Source organism: Dendropsophus ebraccatus, chromosome 2 (genome assembly GCF_027789765.1).
Source record: "Dendropsophus ebraccatus isolate aDenEbr1 chromosome 2, aDenEbr1.pat, whole genome shotgun sequence".
Classification (NCBI taxonomy): domain Eukaryota; kingdom Metazoa; phylum Chordata; class Amphibia; order Anura; family Hylidae; genus Dendropsophus; species Dendropsophus ebraccatus.
This window is the reverse complement of record NC_091455.1, coordinates 118,968,113-118,987,277: the sequence shown is the minus strand read 5'-3', so window position 1 is coordinate 118,987,277 and position 19,165 is coordinate 118,968,113. Positions and strand designations below refer to the sequence as shown.

The 19,165-nt window shown below is 45.7% G+C and overlaps 1 protein-coding gene across 4 annotated transcripts in view; it reads left to right on the top strand.

Moving 5' to 3' along the window:
* The first annotated feature begins 3,858 nt into the window (after positions 1-3,858).
* Positions 3,859-19,165, top strand: part of LOC138783459 (dentin sialophosphoprotein-like) — a 91,131-nt gene continuing 75,824 nt past the window's right edge. Inside the window, exons 1-2 of one of the 4 annotated variants that reach the window (XM_069958172.1) lie at positions 3,859-4,022; positions 16,289-16,372. In XM_069958172.1, coding sequence (XP_069814273.1) covers positions 16,310-16,372 — 63 coding nt within the window. In that variant the 5' untranslated portion in view covers positions 3,859-4,022; positions 16,289-16,309. Of the gene's footprint in view, positions 4,023-4,047; positions 4,112-16,288; positions 16,373-19,165 lie in introns of those variants that run through there. The other 3 variants (XM_069958170.1, XM_069958171.1, XM_069958174.1) reach the window with 3 other exon arrangements.

The window sequence follows — 19,165 nt, the reverse complement described above, 5'->3', positions numbered from 1 at the left end:
CACTGACCCACCATACTGCATGTAAGTCTGCCTCTTTTGCTCAGTGTGCACAGGCCCATATAAAGTAAACGAGTGTGGTTTGATTGACAGCTGGAAAAAAAAGACTTAATTCTGCTGTGCTCTCCCCCCCGGCTGTATTTTGGGATCAGATTGAGACAATCAGTGTGATCACCACTCACCGTTGCCCTGATGTGTTATTTCATACACACTTGGGATTTACATTCAAATACATTTAGTACCCCTTGGTGCTTTGTTTTTGTCTGTATAGTGTTACAGATTATGTATGTATATATTTTACATTTCTCTCTTTATGTCGGTGAAGTGTTAATTGCTTTGCAGGTTATTTAATTTTGTATTGCCTGATTAAAACTTAATAAGTGTGTTATGGTGTATTTACACAGATTTATCTGACAGATCTTTAAGTCAGGAACAGACTATAAACAGGGAACAGGTCATAGGTCATAAAGGAAAGACTAAGATCTATCCTTTATTCAAATCCATTCCTGGCTTTGGCTTCCAAACTCTGTCTGTGTAAACGCACCATTACTTATGAGAGTCCAGCTATCTTTTGGGTGAGATGTCAGAGCTTGGAAAGAGGGCATAGTTTCATGTATCTGCTTTAAAAGGGTACCCGAGATTTTATTTTATTAATACATTGCTTTAAAAAAAAGTTATATTGCTTTTTGTAATATAACTTTATGAAAATTGTCTGGGGGGGGATTTGCATTAAAGGGAGACGAGGCCCCTCTGCTGCCACCAATGTTCATGTTGGGAATTGTAGAGATAAGGCCCTGCAGATCCCAGACTTCTAATCTGCTCAAGCACTGCCACACAGCGCTATAAAGAGCAGGACCCCACAGCTGACTATATATTACTTGGGGGAGAGGCCGTCCATCACTAAATTTAAGAGCAGCAGCCTCTCCACAGTGAGCGGTGACTGTCATTAGTGCTTGCTCTGCTGTGGAGGGGCTGCTGGCTCTCCCCTAGTGATAGGCAGCCTCTCCCTAGGTACTGTATATCCTGATAAGAATATGCAGTGCACAAGGGTCAGAGCAGGGGTCTAAGAACTATGGCCTTTTAAACACGGGGAGGAAAAATGTAAACGCAAAAATGAAAATCAGCCCGGTCCTGAAGGGGTTAATGGCAAATATCGTTCATTATTTCAAAACAATAGAAATTGTTTTAAAATAACTGCAGTTATTTGCCATTAAATGACAGCCATCCAATTTCAAAAGCCTTTCTGTGTTTCCAGTCCATTCCTTATTTTGGTTAACAAAAACCTGACCAAAAATACTGTGTGACAACATTGCCTCAGGGTGCCTGAGCGACTCGCAGTGCATATGTAATTCTGCCGGCCCCTTAATCCTTTCAGCTTCCGTCCGCATCCCGCTCCGCTCTGTATACATTACCTCTCCTCGCTGCACGGGGTCCCGGCGTACTGCTCTCCCGTCCGGCCAATTAGTGGCTGTGGCTGGGCAACACACTGACTGACCGGGCGGGAGAGCAGTACACCGAGACTCCGTGCAGCGAGGACAGGTAATGTATACAGTGGAGCGGGAGGCGGGCTGCAGCTGAAGGGGTTAAGGGGCTGGCAGAATTACATACACGCAGCGGTCGCTTAGACCGCTCCGTGTATGTAGTGAAAGTGATCTGCCAGGACCTAGATGACTCGCAGCGCAATTTACGCTGCGAGTCGCTAGGTGTGAAGGTACCTTTAAAGTGTACCTGTCATCAAAAGAAGCCTTTGACATGGCATAGAGAGATGCCAAAAGTTTTGATCAGTCCAGATCTGAGTGTTCAGACTCGTACCGGTAATGAGCAGGAGAGGACTGTGCTGCATCTCCTTGTCACATAATATAAGTTGGCCTCTATATACTCTCGTCGTGAGAGGAATGTGCTGAGCATGGTCTTCTCTCGGCATGATCAGTGGGGGTCTGGACACTGAGACACAGACCGATCAAAACTTTTGATGTCTCCATACTGACAGGTACACTTTCTCCATACTGGCAGGTACACTTTCTCCATAATGACAGGTACACTTTCTCCATAATGACAAGTACACTTTCTCCATACTGGCAGGTACACTTTCTCCATACTGGCAGGTACACTTTCTCCATACTGACAGGTACACTTTCTCCATACTGGCAGGTACACTTTCTCCATACTGGCAGGTACACTTTCTCCATACTGGCAGGTACACTTTCTCCATACTGGCAGGTACACTTTCTCCATAATGACAGGTACACTTTCTCCATAATGACAGGTACACTTTCTCCATAATGACAGGTACACTTTCTCCTTAGTGACAGGTACACTTTCTCCACACTGGCAAGTACACTTTCTCCATACTGGCAGGTACACTTTCTCCATACTGACAGGTACACTTTCTCCATACTGGCAGGTACACTTTCTCCATAATGACAGGTACACTTTCTCCATAATGACAGGTACACTTTCTCCATACTGGCAGGTACACTTTCTCCATACTGGCAGGTACACTTTCTCCATAATGACAGGTACACTTTCTCCATAATGACAGGTACACTTTCTCCATAGTGACAGGTACACTTTCTCCTTAGTGACAGGTACACTTTCTCCACACTGGCAAGTACACTTTCTCCATACTGGCAGGTACACTTTCTCCATAATGACAGGTACACTTTCTCCATACTGGCAGGTACACTTTCTCCATAATGACAGGTACACTTTCTCCATAATGACAGGTACACTTTCTCCATAATGACAGGTACACTTTCTCCATAATGACAGGTACACTTTCTCCATAATGACAGGTACACTTTCTCCATGCTGGCAGGTACACTTTCTCCATAATGACAGGTACACTTTCTCCATAATGACAGGTACACTTTCTCCTTAGTGACAGGTACACTTTCTCCATAATGACAGGTACACTTTCTCCACACTGGCAAGTACACTTTCTCCATACTGGCAGGTACACTTTCTCCATAATGACAGGTACACTTTCTCCATACTGGCAGGTACACTTTCTCCATACTGGCAGGTACACTTTCTCCATAATGACAGGTACACTTTCTCCATACTGGCAGGTACACTTTCTCCATACTGGCAGGTACACTTTCTCCATAATGACAGGTACACTTTCTCCATAATGACAGGTACACTTTCTCCTTAGTGACAGGTACACTTTCTCCACACTGGCAAGTACACTTTCTCCATACTGGCAGGTACACTTTCTCCATAATGACAGGTACACTTTCTCCATAATGACAGGTACACTTTCTCCATAATGACAGGTACACTTTCTCCATAATGACAGGTACACTTTCTCCATAATGACAGGTACACTTTCTCCATGCTGGCAGGTACACTTTCTCCATAATGACAGGTACACTTTCTCCACACTGGCAGGTACACTTTCTCCACACTGGCAAGTACACTTTCTCCATACTGGCAGGTACACTTTCTCCATACTGGCAGGTACACTTTCTCCATAATGACAGGTACACTTTCTCCATAATGACAGGCACACTTTCTCCATAATGACAGGTACACTTTCTCCATGCTGGCAGGTACACTTTCTCCATAATGACAGGTACACTTTCAAGCCCCTCAATTTACAGTCCAGTACATTACCTCACTCCCTCTCCTGCAAACAATGGCAAAAACACATAAACTAATCATCACACTGCCTCATTGTGACGCGCCTCCCGTCTCTCTTCCCAGCACAAACACACTACTTCCAGCTTCTAGCAGCACTGCACAACACTATGGGCTTGGGCGGCCACGCCTCTTCCTAAACACGCTCCGCCTCTTGGGATCAAGTCTCAGGAACCTGAGACTCTAGAGCAGCGTCGCTGCGGTCATGTGATTGGTTGCGTTTTTTGTCACCTAGTATGTCGGCCATGTTTCCGGAGACCTAATTTATTTGGACATTAGGACTCGTTTTAAAGGCTTAGCCAAAATGGCAACCAAGTCTGGGGAAGCATTTTTAATGTGACGAACGTTTTTCGCTCTAGTTCTCTAAGGTTCTGTTGGTGTAGGTAAGTCGCTTAGGTTGTGTGTGTTGTAAGAAGCATTAGTGTAACGCGAGGGAAGCGAGGTGTTCGGAGCCCCCAGTGATAGATAGCAGGTGTGTGTGAGGAGTGCTGTGACGCTTCATTATTTGCACTTGTTTCCTTAGAACAACGTGTCACCAGCTATGCCGCATATATTGTATGCTGAGAAGTGTGGGATATGGATTGGTCACACTGCAGGGGGCTGATATGTGCACGGACAGTGAGACTCTGCATGTGCAATGTCTACATTAGGTTGTTGCCATGGATTGCACAGCTGATTTGTTTCCCCCCTATAAAATGTGTCCTGCATGAATCTTTTTCAGTAGAGACTGGTTGAATGTGTTAATAAGGAAGGCCCAGGTCCCATTTAGTGAGTAGTGACAGAATGGAGCATATGCCACAGAAAATTCTTAGGGAAATCCACATATCCTGCTGATTCGCTACAGAATACAGCCAAATCCTTTAACAAACGCTTATTGTTTTTCTGCACTCCTGTGATCACACTTGGTCTCTGTACACCTGTCCTTCACATACTGTTTATAGGACTCATTTTGAGTCTGATCAAATATAGTTTTATTTTGTGTCTGTACGCAGGCGGACACAGACTGCTTAGATCCCCTGTGCAAAAATTGTGCCTGGGCTCCTTGAAAAGCAAACCACTCCACCTCACTCCTCCCCCACCCAGGAGCATGTATAACTATGCACCTCTGTATGTGCCCAAACATTTCCACCTTTATGGGGTTTTGTGCAAACATTTGAGAGTATTGTGCAAAAATGTCAGACTTTTTAAACCCTGGTTATCTGTACTGTACACAGCATGGCTTAGGTATTAGAGATGAGGGAACCGGGTTCGGGTTCAAGTCGATCCGAACCCGAACGTTCGGTATTTGATTAGCGGGGGCTGCTGAACTTGGATAAAGCTCTAAGGTTGTCTGGAAAACATGGATACAGCCAATGACTATATCCATGATTTCCACATAGCCTCAGGGCTTTATCCAACTTCAGCAGACTCTACTAATCAAATGCCGAAAGTTCAGGTTAGGATCGACTCGAGCATGCTCGAGGATCGCTCATCTCTATTAGGTATACTAGTATCACACAATAACACACTGCTGCACATACATACATAAATACACAGTGGTGCCTTGTATTACGAGCATAATCTGTTCCGAGACCGTGCTTGTAACCCAAAGCCACTCTTAAACCAAAGCAAATTTGAAATGCAGACAATTGGCTCCACACCCCAAAATAATTATTTGTTATTCTGAATAACATTTAAAACAAATGAAACAAACATTTAGAAACAGCAGAATATGTGATATTATAAGTTACTGTACAGTAGTGGAGAGGATGGGAAACACAAAGTCTGACGGAGACTGCAGGGAGCATGAAGGAATGAGCAGGACATATGTGGGCACATACATGCAGTGCTCTCTGTCCGAGGAGAGAGAGAGGTTACTGCTATGAAGAGATTCCTTCCACCGACTTGTCCTTTGATGCAAGCCCCAGCCTGAAGTGGATCTGCTATGATTTGGAAGGTGAGGGAGACTTCCTGGGTCAGAATACAATGCTGTAGACCCCCACTATGCAGACCATGCCCCTCCCCCACTCGCGCTCCCACCCAGTACAAGGAGCTCTTACACCAAAGCAATGCTCTTAAACCAAGTCACAATTTTGAGCTCTTAAACTTAGTTACTCATAAACCAAGGTACCACTGTATTACTGTGGGGAGATCAGAGTGACTACAGAGAGGAAGAGGGGGAAGACTAGGATCTGTATGTGATGTGTGTATATGTAAGCACTAGAGATGAGCGAACCTCGAGCATGTTCAAGTCGATCCGAACCCGAACTTTTGGCATTTGATTAGCGGTGGCTGCTGAAGTTGGATAAAGCCCTAAGGCTATGTGGAAATCATGGATATAGTCATTGGCTGTATCCATGTTTTCCAGACAACCTTAGAGCTTTATCCAAGTTCAGCAGCCCCCGCTAATCAAATGCCGAACGTTCAGGTTCGGATCGACCCGAACCCGGTTTGCTCATCTCTAGTATTCACATATCTGTTTGTATGGATGTATATTTCAGTGTGTGCATCAACTGTCTCTTGAGTGTGTGTTTGTCAGTAGTGTCTCAAGATATCGACAGGTTTGCTCCCAAAGATGTTCTGCAGCAGCTTCTATTAAGGCTATGTGGAAAACATGGATATAGTCATTGGCTGTACCCATGTTTTCCAGACAACCTTAGAGCTTCATCCAAGTTCAGCAGCCCCAGCTAATCAAATACCGAACGTTCGGGTTCGGATCGACTCGAACCTGAACCGGGTTCGCTCATCTCTATCTGCATCAGATACAGGTTGTTTCAGGTTCAATGATTCTTATTGTATTGTATTGTGTAGATGTCTGCACTAATGTACTCACAATCCAATGTGTGTGTGTGTATATATATATATATATATATATATATAGTATATATAATTATATAGCCCCTCTATGATAGGGTTCCATTGATTCTAATGGAGTCACGTCATTGAGGGTCTGGAGTTTCTTTCCACTAAGGGTGGGTCGGCCCACCTCCAGTGCTTCAGCCTGGGCCTGGTGGTACAGTCAAATTAAGAGCTCCCTGTACTGGGTGGGAGCGCAAGTGGGGGAGGGGCATGGTCTGCATAACGGGGTCTACAGCACTGTACTCTGACCCAGGAAGTCTCCCTCACCTTCCAAATCATAGCAGACCCACTTCAGGCTGGGGCTTACATCAGGGGACAGGACTGTGAAGGTAATCTCTTCACAGCTGTGACCCCTCTCTCCCCGGAAAGAGAGTGCTGCTATACTGTGCCCACATATGTCCTGCATTTCTTCATGCTCCCTGCAGTCTCTGTCAGTCCTGATTGGTCCATGCTGAACACACCCCTTCCCCATTGCTGTCATGTGACCACACAGTCCTCTGACAGCAGCCCTGCTTCTCTATTCTAGCCTTTTGTACTAGGCTAATGCATTATGGGGATCTGCAGCTCCATCCTGTATCTACAAACTGCTGCTGTGTTATCAGGTTTATGCCCTTACTATACATTATACTCCACATGCTGATTGTTATACTGTACAGTAACTTATAATATTACATATTCAGCTGCTTCTCATCGTTTGTTTCATTTTTTTTACATGTTCTTCAGAATAATAAATCATTATTTTTGGGGTGTGGAACCAATTGTCTGCGTTTAAATGATTTCTTATTGGAAAATGTGCTTTCGTTTAAGAATGGATTTGGATTACAAGCACAGTCCCTGAACAAATTATGCTCATAATCCAAGGCACGTAGACTTTATCCTGAGGGTAATACCCGGTTTTACCTATAGGCTAAAATATAACTTTTATTGTTCAGTTTAAAACAGAAAGAATTCACCTTAATGTGTAAATTTTAAAATATTGCTGCCTCTTATGCCACTGTACAATGGTGTCGGCCGACACTGTCCCTGTTAATGGTTGGTTTCCAGTATTTTCAGACTCGCACACTTCACCAGCCGGGGTATTTGTGTGTAAAGAGTGCAATTCCTGTATGCTCCTATGCTGTTGGAGCTATACCCTGAGCCCAGCCGGACAGGAATGCACTGTAACAGCAGAGTACTGCTGTGCCCTGAGCGATTTGATATATACGCTCTTCCCTTCTAATTCTACTGGTCTACATACATGGAGCCCAGGGGCTGGCTGGCAAATTTTAGCCCGGGGGGCAAGTACACAACACTGGCCCATGAGTAGCAGGCTGGCGGCCCATCCTTAAAGGACCACTCTGGCCTCTTACCTCTTACCTATAACATCTTCGGTCCTTCCAGTCATTTGTGACCAAATATCCTACTGTGCCCTGTGAAAGGGTCAGAACTCACTTTCCTGTATAAGTCTATGGGGCGGCTCAGTGATGACACAGAACGGTCCCATAGACAGATGCTAGGAAAGCTGGGTGACCTCTATCATACTGAGTACAAGATGCTGGAAAGCTGGGTGACCTCCATCATACTGAGTATAAGATGCTGGGAAAGCTGGGTGAACTCCATGATACTAAGTATAAGATGCTGTGAAAGCTGGGTGACCTCCATTATACTGAGTATAGGATGGTGGGAAAGCTGGGTGACCTCTATCATACTGAGTATAAGATGCTGGAAAGCTGGGTGACCTCCATCATACTGAGTACAAGATGCTGGAAAGCTGGGTGTCCTCCATCATACTGAGTATAAGATGCTGTGAAAGCTGGGTGACCTCCATTATACTGAGTATAGGATGGTGGGAAAGCTGGGTGACCTCTATCATACTGAGTATAAGATGCTGGAAAGCTGGGTGACCTCCATCATACTGATTATAAGATGCTGGGAAAGCTGGGTGACCTCCATGATACTAAGTATAAGATGCTGTGAAAGCTGGGTGACCTCCATTATACTGAGTATAGGATGGTGGGAAAGCTGGGTGACCCCCGTCATACTGAGTATAAGATGGTGGGAAAGCTGGGTAACCTCCATCATACTGACTACAAGATACTGGGAAAGCTGTGTGACCTCCATCATATTTAGTATAAGATGCTGGGAAAGCTGGGTGACCTCCATCATACTAAGTATAAGATGGTGGAAAAGCTGGTGACCCCCATAAAACTGTGTACAAGATGCTGGAAGGCTGGGTGACCTCCATTATACTGAGTATAGGATGGTGAGAAAGCTGGATGACCTCCATATACTGAGTATAGGATGGTGAGAAAGCTGGGTGACCTCCATCATACTGAGTATAAGATGGTGGGAAAGCTGGGTGACCTCCATCATACTGAGTATAAGATAGTGGGAAAGCTGGGTGACCTCCATTATACTGAGGATAAGATGGTGGGAAAGCTGGGTGACCTCCATTATACTGACTACAAATACAAGATGCTGGGAAAGCTGCCTGACCCTCATTATACTGACTACTACGCAAGATGCTGGGAAAGCTGGGGTTACTGTATTTTTACAATAGTTTATATCACTCGATGTACTTCTGTATATATGTCTCCTCTATGTACTCCTGTGTAGGTCTCCTCTTGTATATATGTATCATCTATATACTTCTGTATATACGTCTCCTCTATGTACTGCTGTATATATGTATCCTCTATGTCCTCCTGTATATATGCCTCCTCTATGTACTCCTGTATATATATGTATACTCTATGTACTCTTGTATATATATATATATATATATGTATCCTCTATGTACTACTGTATATATGCCTCCCCCTGTATATATGTATCCTCTATGTACTGCTGTATATATGCCTCCCCCTGTATATATGTATCCTCTATGTACTGCTGTATACATGTATCCTCTATTTACTGCTGTATATATGTATCCACTATGTACTCCTGTATATATGTATCCTCTATGCCCTCCTGTATATATGTATCCTCTATGTAGCAGGGACACATGCAGGCAGGGGCATTTCCGGGATAAGCGAGGGGGGGGGGGGGGTAGCGGGACACATGGTGCCTCCATCTAGGTAGAGTGTAGTAGTGGAGGTATAGTGGATAATGGGTGTAGTAGTACAGGTAAAGATGAGGGGTGAGGTAGTACAGGTATAGATATGGGGGGTATTAGTAATACTGATGAGGGGGATTAGTAGTACAGGTATAGATGTGGGCTGTAGTAGTACAGGTAAAGATGAGGGGTGTAGTAGGAATAAAGGTATAGATGAGAGGTGATAGGGGCATACTGGGGGAAACTGGGGCAGCTGGGGATGACTGGGAGAGCTGGGGGTGTACGGGGCAAACTGGGGGGTGAGTGGGGCAGCTGGGGGTGACTGAGGGGGACTGGGGCAAACTGGGGTTGACTTAAGCGGGACTGGGGCAGTTGGAGTTGACTGAATGAGGACTAGGGCAGACTGGGGGTGACTGAGAGGGACTGGGGCAGACTTGGGCGACTGAGGGGGGACTGGGCAGACTGTGGATGACTGAGAGGGACTGGGGAAGACTGGGGTGACTGAGGGGGACTGGGCAGACTGTGGATGACTGAGGGGGACTGGGGGTGACTCTAGGTGGACTGGGGCAGCTGGGGGTGACAGAGGGGGACTGAGGCAGACTGGGGGTGACTCTAGAGGGATTGGGCAGCTGGGGGTGATTGGGGCAGGAGTGCACATATCCCTCCTCCTCTCACCCCGGCACACAGGTTCCCCTCCCGGCCACACGTGCAGGTCCCCGGTCTCTGAAGCAGGCCACAGGGACTGTAGAGGTGATAGCGTCACTGCCATTACTGGAGCTGTACAGCGGGATCGGGGGATGCAGATCCCGCTGTTCAGCTCCAGGACCCGAAGCAACGTTATCACCACTACAGTCCCTGCAGCCTCCTCCAGAGACCGGGGACCTGCACGTGTGGCCGGGAGGGGAGCAGGACGTGATATGTATAGCTGGGGTAGGTCAGTCGCGGCTCTGTTAGGCGGACTGCCGACCGCCCTGCACCTCACCTCCGGCCCGACACTCCACGCACCGCCGCCCGCCATGCACCTCACCTCCGCGCCGACTGCTTGACCTGCACCTCTTGCCCGGCCGCCAACCCGTCACTCTACGCTGCTCCACCTGCAATGATTTTTTGTGAAAATTGAATTTACGGTTTTAATCGAAATTGATTCTAACCTTCTGGGCAAATTAATTTGATTAATCGCCCAGCCCTAACTCCTCTGTATGTATGTATCCTCTATGCACCCCTGTATATATGTCTCCTCCTGTATATATGTATCCTCTGTATGTCTCCTCCTGTATATAAGTCTCCTCCTGTATGTATGTATCCTCTATGTACCCCTGTATATATGTCTCCTCCTGTATATATGTATCCTCTGTATGTCTCCTCCTGTATATAAGTCTCCTCCTGTATATATGTATCCTCTATGTACCCCTGTATATATGTCTCCTCCTGTATATATGTATCCTCTGTATGTCTCCTCCTGTATATAAGTCTCCTCCTGTATATATGTATCCTCTATGTACCCCTGTATATATGTCTCCTCCTGTATATATGTATCCTCTGTATGTCTCCTCCTGTATATATGTATCCTCTATGTACCCCTGTATATATGTCTCCTCCTGTATATATGTATCCTCTGTATGTCTCCTCCTGTATATATGTCTCCTCCTGTATATATGTATCCTCTATGTACCCCTCTGTATGTCTCCTCCTGTATATACATATCCTATATGTACCCCTGTATATATGTCTCCTCCTGTATATATGTATCCTCTGTATGTCTCCTCCTGTATATATGTCTCCTCCTGTATATATGTATCCTCTATGTACCCCTGGTAAAGTCCAAGGTTGGAACAGCGGAACCTCCCAGGGATGCACAGTCTCCGTCAGGTGGGCCCACACCTGATACTCAATAGCGAAAAAGAAATGGTGTGGAGACAGCATCCATCCAGTGAAAAAATATTTTTACTTTATTTTAAGCCATTGCATATAAAAAGATTACCGACGTTTCGGCTCTAACACTCCTGAGCCTTTCTTAAGTGTTAGAGCCGAAACGTCGGTAATCTTTTTATATGCAATGGCTTAAAATAAAGTAAAAATATTTTTTCACTGGATGGATGCTGTCTCCACACCATTTCTTTTTCTCTATGTACCCCTGTATATGTCTCCTCCTGTATATATGTATCCTATATGTACCCCTGTATAGATGTATCCTCCTGTATATATGTATCCTCTATGTACCCCTGTATATATGTCTCCTCCTGTATATATGTATCCTCTATGTACCCCTCTGTATGTCTCCTCCTGTATATATGTATCCTCTATATACTCCTCAGTATGTCTCCTCTTGTATATATGTATCCTCTATGTACCCCTGTATATATGCCTCCTCCTGTATATATGTATCCTCTATGTACCCCTGTATATATGCCTCCTCCTGTATATATGTATCCTATATGTACCCCTGTATAGATGTATCCTCCTGTATATATGTATCCTCTATGTACCCCTGTATATATGTCTCCTCCTGTATATATGTATCCTCTATGTACCCCTCTGTATGTCTCCTCCTGTATATATGTATCCTCTATATACTCCTCAGTATGTCTCCTCTTGTATATATGTATCCTCTATGTACCCCTGTATATATGCCTCCTCCTGTATATATGTATCCTCTATGTACCCCTGTATATATGCCTCCTCCTGTATATATGTATCCTCTGTATGTCTCCTCCTGTATATATGTATCCTCTATGTACCCCTCTGTATGTCTCCTCCTGTATATATGTATCCTCTATATACTCCTCAGTATGTCTCCTCTTGTATATATGTATCCTCTATGTACCCCTGTATATATGCCTCCTCCTGTATATATGTATCCTCTATGTATCCCTGTATGTATGCCTCCTCCTGTATATATGTATCCTCTATGTATCCCTGTATATATGCCTCCTCCTGTATATATGTATCCTCTATGTACCCCTGTATATATGCTTCCTCCTGTATATATGTATCCTCTATGTACCCCTGTATATATGCTTCCTCCTGTATATATGTATGCTCTATGTACCCCTTTGTATGTCTCCTCCTGTATATATGTATCCTCCTGTGTAGGTCTCCTGTATATATGTATCCTCCTGTGTAGGTCTCCTGTATATATGTATCCTCCTGTGTAGGTCTCCTGTATATATGTATCCTCTATGTCAGGGAGGGGGAACCTTGGCTCTTCAGCTGTTGCAAAACTACAACTCCCATCATCCATGGACAGCCTATCACTCTCCAGCTATGATGGGAGTTGTAGTTTTGCAGCAGCTGGAGAGCCTTGGCCCCCTCCCCCTGCCCTATGGCCTGCTGTGTAGATGTCCTGCTGTGTAGGTACCTTGCTTGCTGTAGACACCATCTTCTCCGTCTTCAGGCTCTTCTAGCCCAGTTGCAGGAGAACCAGCTGGGAGGAGAGAGCGGCCTCTGGTGGCCGGAGGAAGATACTGCCTACAGCAGTTTGCTTTTTACCATAAGCCTCTTAGGCTTATAGGAAAGCATAGTGGCCATACAGGGGGCGGGGCTTACCGGCATGGGGGCGGGGCTTCGGCGGCCGCTTCCATCACAGTCCGGATCCACCACAGCCACAGGTAAATATGACTGAAGAGGGCGGGGCTGTAAGCAGGGGAGGCACTGAGGACTCCAGCCAGCTGTCAGCAGCCATGCGGCCCTGACAACTGGGGGAAGAGCGGCCCGGGGGGCATATGCCCCCCTGCCCCCCGGCCCAGCCCGCCCCTGATGGAGCCATTGCCATTATTAGAGGTGCAATAGTTAAAATACTGTCCGTGTAACTGACATGTTTCGCCGGACACTCCAGCTTTCTCAAAGTCACGGCACTGTGGGCGGGGTTAAACTGCCTTATATGCTTTCTAGTTTCCATCCACCTCACAGTGGATCGTCATGTGTGTGGATGTGATAGGTGTAGGGGCTAGGTGGGAGGGGAAAGGGGCGTAACTTGATGATGGTCATGATGTTTTGGCGCAACTTTTCGAAAACCGGTCGGGACGTTTCTAGCGCATGCGCGCGGACTTAGCCACTGGTTCGCGTAGTCAATGTGCGCATGACCAGCGACTTAGCCGCGGGTTCGCGTAGTCAAAGTGCGCATGACATAGTACTTAGTGTCCAGTGGCTCTCGTCCGTGATTGTAGTGCGCATGAATTGGCACTTACACTTCTTTCTCAAGGTATGGTACTGCGCATGGCCCGGCACTTAGTTTCTGAGTCGTTCAAGGCTGTGTTCTTCACTTGGTTCTGAAACCATGGTGTATTGTATTCTTCACTTGGTTTTGAAGAGATAGTGAGGATGTCTCTAGTTGGTACTCTGTTTTGGTTCCAGGATTCATCATTAGTATTGTTATGTCATTGGGTCACTCGTGGGCGGCCTGAGTCAGTGATAGTGAATCTTCACTTATTTCCATTCTTGTATTTAGTTCTTATATGGGAAACTCTGTCCTGAACTAATTGAAGTTCCGTTGGGGTGGGGTATTGGGATCCTTCTAGTGGTCCTTCAGGTTATCAGGTTTATGCACTTGCTATACATTATAATCCAAATGCTGATTGTTATACTGTACAGTAACTTATAATATTACATATTCAGCTGCTTCTCATCGTTTGTTTCATTTGTTTTACATGTTCAGAATAATAAATCATTATTTTTGGGGTGTGGAACCAATTGTCTGCATTTCAATGATTTCTTATTGGAAAATGTGCTTTCGTTTAAGAGTGGATTTGGATTACAAGCACAGTCCCTGAACAGATTATGCTCATAATCCAAGGCACCACTGTATTGAGAACATGCAGGTCATGTGATCCAGGTCCTTCAAGAGTCTTTTTTTTTTTTTTTCCAGCTGGGAGAGAGGCAGAACAGGGGCGGCTATTAGAACCCTGCGCCTGGGTTAAGTAGTCTGGGAAGGATGGTTCATCCTGCTGCGAGTATTTCAAAGTCAGCCCTCTTAAACCCCAACAACGTCAGCAACGTCAGGACTTTGACATTAATCCTCCCAGTCACACTGTATCTACGTGCCATATTGGGGGTCAAATGATTAAGGCGTTCAGAGGCCTATAAAGGACAGACAAACACACATTTACTCTAATATAGATAATTATGTTATATGTCTAATCCAGGGTTTGGGAACCTATGGCTCAAGAGTCAGATGTGGCTCTCTCTATGGCCGCATCTGGCTCGCAGCCCACTGACGCTGCAGTGAAAGTATGCATGCACCACGGCCGGCCCCACGCTCCTGCTCCGCATTTACAATTAGGTCATTCTGCGAGGGGAAATCTCTGTTTATAGATGCTGGGCAGTAGCGTGGCAAACGCATCCAATCAACGCATGCTTGAAGGAGCAAGCTGGGCGCTTTAGGAAGTATGCTGGGGTACCAGCACTGGTACATGAGAAAAGGCCAGGTGGGATTTTGCTGCTGTTGCTTTGCATATAATGTGTAGTAGCCCAACATGGGGTCAGGTGGGGTAGTGAGGAGGGGGGGTGTGTGTTCAGGTGGTGTTGTGTGTGTGTGGGGGGGTGTAAGGTGGGGTGGTGTGTGGGTGAGGGCCAGGTGGGGTGGTGTGTGGGTGAGGGCCAGGTGGGGTGGTGTGTGCGCGGAGGGAGGTCAGGTGGGGTATTGTGTCTGGTGAGGGGTCAGGTGGGGTAGTGTTTGTGTGTGTGTGGGGGGGGGGGTCAGATGGGGTTGTGTGTGGGGGTGAGGGGCAGGTGGGGTTGTGTGTGGGGGGAGGGTTAGGTGCGGTAGTGTGTATGCATGTGTGTGTGGGGGGTAATGTGGGGTAGTGTGTATGTGTCGGGTCAGGTGGGGTAGTGTGTATGTGTGGGGAGTCAGGTAGGGTAGTGTGTGTGTGTGTGTGTGGGGGGGGTCAGGTGGGGTAGTGTGTGTGGGGGGGTCAGGTGGGGTAGTGTGTGTGTGTGTGTGGGGGGCTACAAAGCTATCAGCAAAACCATGCAGCACCAGAACTCACATTAATGGTAAGAAGTACCTTATTCTTCATTGGATCGCAAGAGCATAACGGTATTAAAAAGAATTAGGAGACTTAGGGCCAGTTCATATGGAGTAAAATCGGCAGAACTCTCCGCTACGGAATCCCGCCTGCTTCAGTGTGACGATGTTTCTCTATGGGGCTGAGGTGCCTCCGCGGCTGTCCACTCAAAGAATTGACAGCCTTTCCATAGAGAAATAGTGTCACACTGAAGCAGGTGGGATTCTGCTGATTTTGCTCTGTGTAAACTGGCCCTTATTGGACTTAATAAGTGTTCTTATTATATAAAATACACACATTTAAATTTTGTTATAACACATTTTAATTTAGTTATAAACATATTGTATGGATCTCTCAGAATTACATTTTGAAAAATTTGGTGTTCATGTCTCTCTCAGCCAAAAAGGTTCCCTACCCCTGGTTTAATGTGTAAAGATTCTTCTACGAACATTGGTAGATCTAGAAATGGGGTTGCCTGGTCCTCACATAGATTTGTCCACTTGGCCATAGTCACTCTTTATTATAGTCTGGGGGAAATTAGGTTACAGCAAGGTGCACTGACCAAGGCTGTTTATGTATTTCCTATAGACTTCAGTAGAAAGACACCTCTATCTGAGCACCTTTGTTTTTGGCATCCGTGGTTTTCACCCACTGATCAAACATTTAAAGTATAAATCTGATATACTATTATTTGTTGAAAAACCCTAAAAAAAGAAAGAGTCACTTGCAAATGAAAAGCTTTTAAATTTATTTATTTATTTATTTTTAGATACTGCTTGCTAAAAAGACCATGTATCGACCATACAAATACATTAGAAGAGGAGGCAGGACAAACTCTAGAGGTTTTAAATTTGTAAGTATTAAAGTGATAAACAATATCAGACCCAGTCCAATAAATACTTGTGGACATAATGGAAATGTTAGTGTTAAAGGGGAACTTCACATAAGGAAAACTTGTTTTCTATTAAAAGTTATATAGATGTGTCTATATAATGTATTACCATATCTGTACGGTTCTGCCACACTGGTAGCTGATTAAAATCCAGGAAGCAATGAAAAATGACCTCTGTGCCAATCCACATTGTCTCCTGCTCCCACTGCTCTCCCAACTTAGGAGACAAATATTCCATGCCTCTGTCTCACATTGTTTGTTTGCTGAGATCAGGCTGATGATGCAGACAGAGGGCAGGGTGTGATGTCACAGGAGGCTTGGCTGGATTCCCCAATCCCCTGAGTGATTCACCATCTCTGACCGACCAGAAGCAGCTGCTGCAACTTCACTGATTGTGCAAAAGTCTGCAGTGAAATTAGGGCTGTGTTCACACATGTTGAAGTTTCATTGCAGTACTGCAGCATCCTCACAAAAAACAAGGCATAAACAGTATATCCCATGTAAGATAATATTGGATAAAGTCCTTATTGTGGGGCTCAACCTCAAAGATAAAAGATGGTTGATTATAATATATGCGTGGAGATGAAAAGAAAAAAAATGTAAAATGAAATTTAAAATGTTCTTTACTTTATTCCAATGTCGGTGTTACAGGTAGAGAATACAGCGTGCTGTGTGGTGTTACAGGTAGAGAATACAGCGTGCTGTGTGGTGTTACAGGTAGTAACTGTGTGCTGTGTGTTGTTACAGGTAGAGAATACAGTGTGCTGTGTGGTGTTACAGGTAGAGAATACAGCGTGCTGTGTGGTGTTACAGGTAGAGAATGCAGCGTGCTGTGTGGTGTTACAGGTAGAGAATGCAGCGTGCTGTGTGGTGTTACAGGTAGAGAATGCAGCGTGCTGTGTGGTGTTACAGGTAGAGAATACAGCGTGCTGTGTGGTGTTACAGGTAGAGAATACAGCGTGCTGTGTGGTGTTACAGGTAGAGAATACAGCGTGCTGTGTAGTGTTACAGGTAGAGAATACGGTGTGCTTTGTGGTATTACAGGTAGAGAATACAGTGTGCTGTGTGGTGTTACAGGTAGTAACTGTGTGCTGTGTGGTGTTACAGGTAGAGAATACAGTGTGCTGTGTGGTGTTACAGGTAGAGAATGCAGCGTGCTGTGTGGTGTTACAGGTAGAGAATGCAGCGTGCTGTGGGGTGTTACAGGTAGAGAATGCAGCGTGCTGTGTGGTGTTACAGGTAGAGAATGCAGCGTGCTGTGTGGTGTTACAGGTAGAGAATGCAGTGTGCTGTGTGGTGTTACAGGTAGAGAATGCAGCGTGCTGTGTGGTGTTACAGGTAGAGAATACAGTGTTATGCTGGGTTCACACTACGTATGTTTCAGTCAGTATTGTGGTCCTCATATTGCAACCAAAACCAGGAGTGGATTAAAAACACAGAAAGGATCTGTTCACACAATGTTGAAATTGAGTGGATGGCCGCCATATAACAGTAAATAACGGCCATTATTTCAATATAACAGCCTTTGTTTTAAAATAACAGCAAATATTTGCCATTAAATGGCGGCCAACCACTCAAATTCAACATTGTGTGAACAGATCCTTTCTGTGTTTTTAATCCACTCCTGGTTTTGGTTGCAATATGAGGACCACAATACTGACTGAAATATACGTAGTGTGAACCCAGCCTGCGGGTGCCTTCACACCTACTGGATCCACAGCGGATCTCACTTCTGCGGATTCGAAGCGAGAACCGCTGCGGATCTGATATCAATTAACCCCTATGATAGCACATATTCGAAGCGGGATTGACATCCCGCTGTGAATATGTGCTTTAACTCCCTGGTGCCCGCAGCCCCGCCGTCGCATCCCCCATCCCCGGCGGCGGCACATCCCCCCCCATCAACCCATCTCCGGCCCGCCGCCGCGAGCATACATTACCTTCTCGGCGGCGAGGCTGCAGTGAGGCTCCCGGCGGGCTGGGGGAGGGCTGATGGGGGGATGGGGGGGATGTGCCGAGGATGGGGGCTGCGGGCACCAGGGAGTTAAAGCACATATTCACAGCGGAATGTCAATCCCGCTGTGAATATGTGCTATCATAGGGGTAAATTGATACCGGATCCGCAGCAGTTCTCGCTTCGAATCCGCAGAAGTGAGATCCGCTGTGGATCCGGTAGGTGTGAAGGCACCCTTAAGCACAGAAACTCAATACAGAACAAAAAAAAACAAAACAAATGGATTATTGGTAGTTTCAAAACTAAGATAGGTGAGTAATGCTATTTGCTTCTGCAGAAGGTTCATTTTTTTACCTCTACCTGGAGTTCCCCTTTAAGTACATAAATAGTCAGAAATATAGATATTGTATTTGTTATCGCTACCATTTGAATCTTATGACTGCTCCAGTCATTTTCTATGGACGTCGGACTCATCTCTAATGATTTGCATAATGCGCACTCTGAGCTTCGGGCCGTGATTTCTCCACCCCATGACCAGGTCCAGGAGCGGGACTTCCAGGGAGGGTTAAGTATGCTGGGCTCCATGGCAACCGGGCTGACAGGTCCTCTTTAAAGCGACTCTGCACCCACAATCTAACCCCCTTAAACCACTTGTACCATCGGATAGCTGCTTTTAATCCTACATCTGTCCTGGGGTCCGTTCGGCTGGTGATGCAGTTATTGTCCAAAAAACAACTTTTAAACTTGTAGCCCCGTGCACTATGGGCGTGGCTTAGAGTATCTGTGTCCCTCCTCCCCAC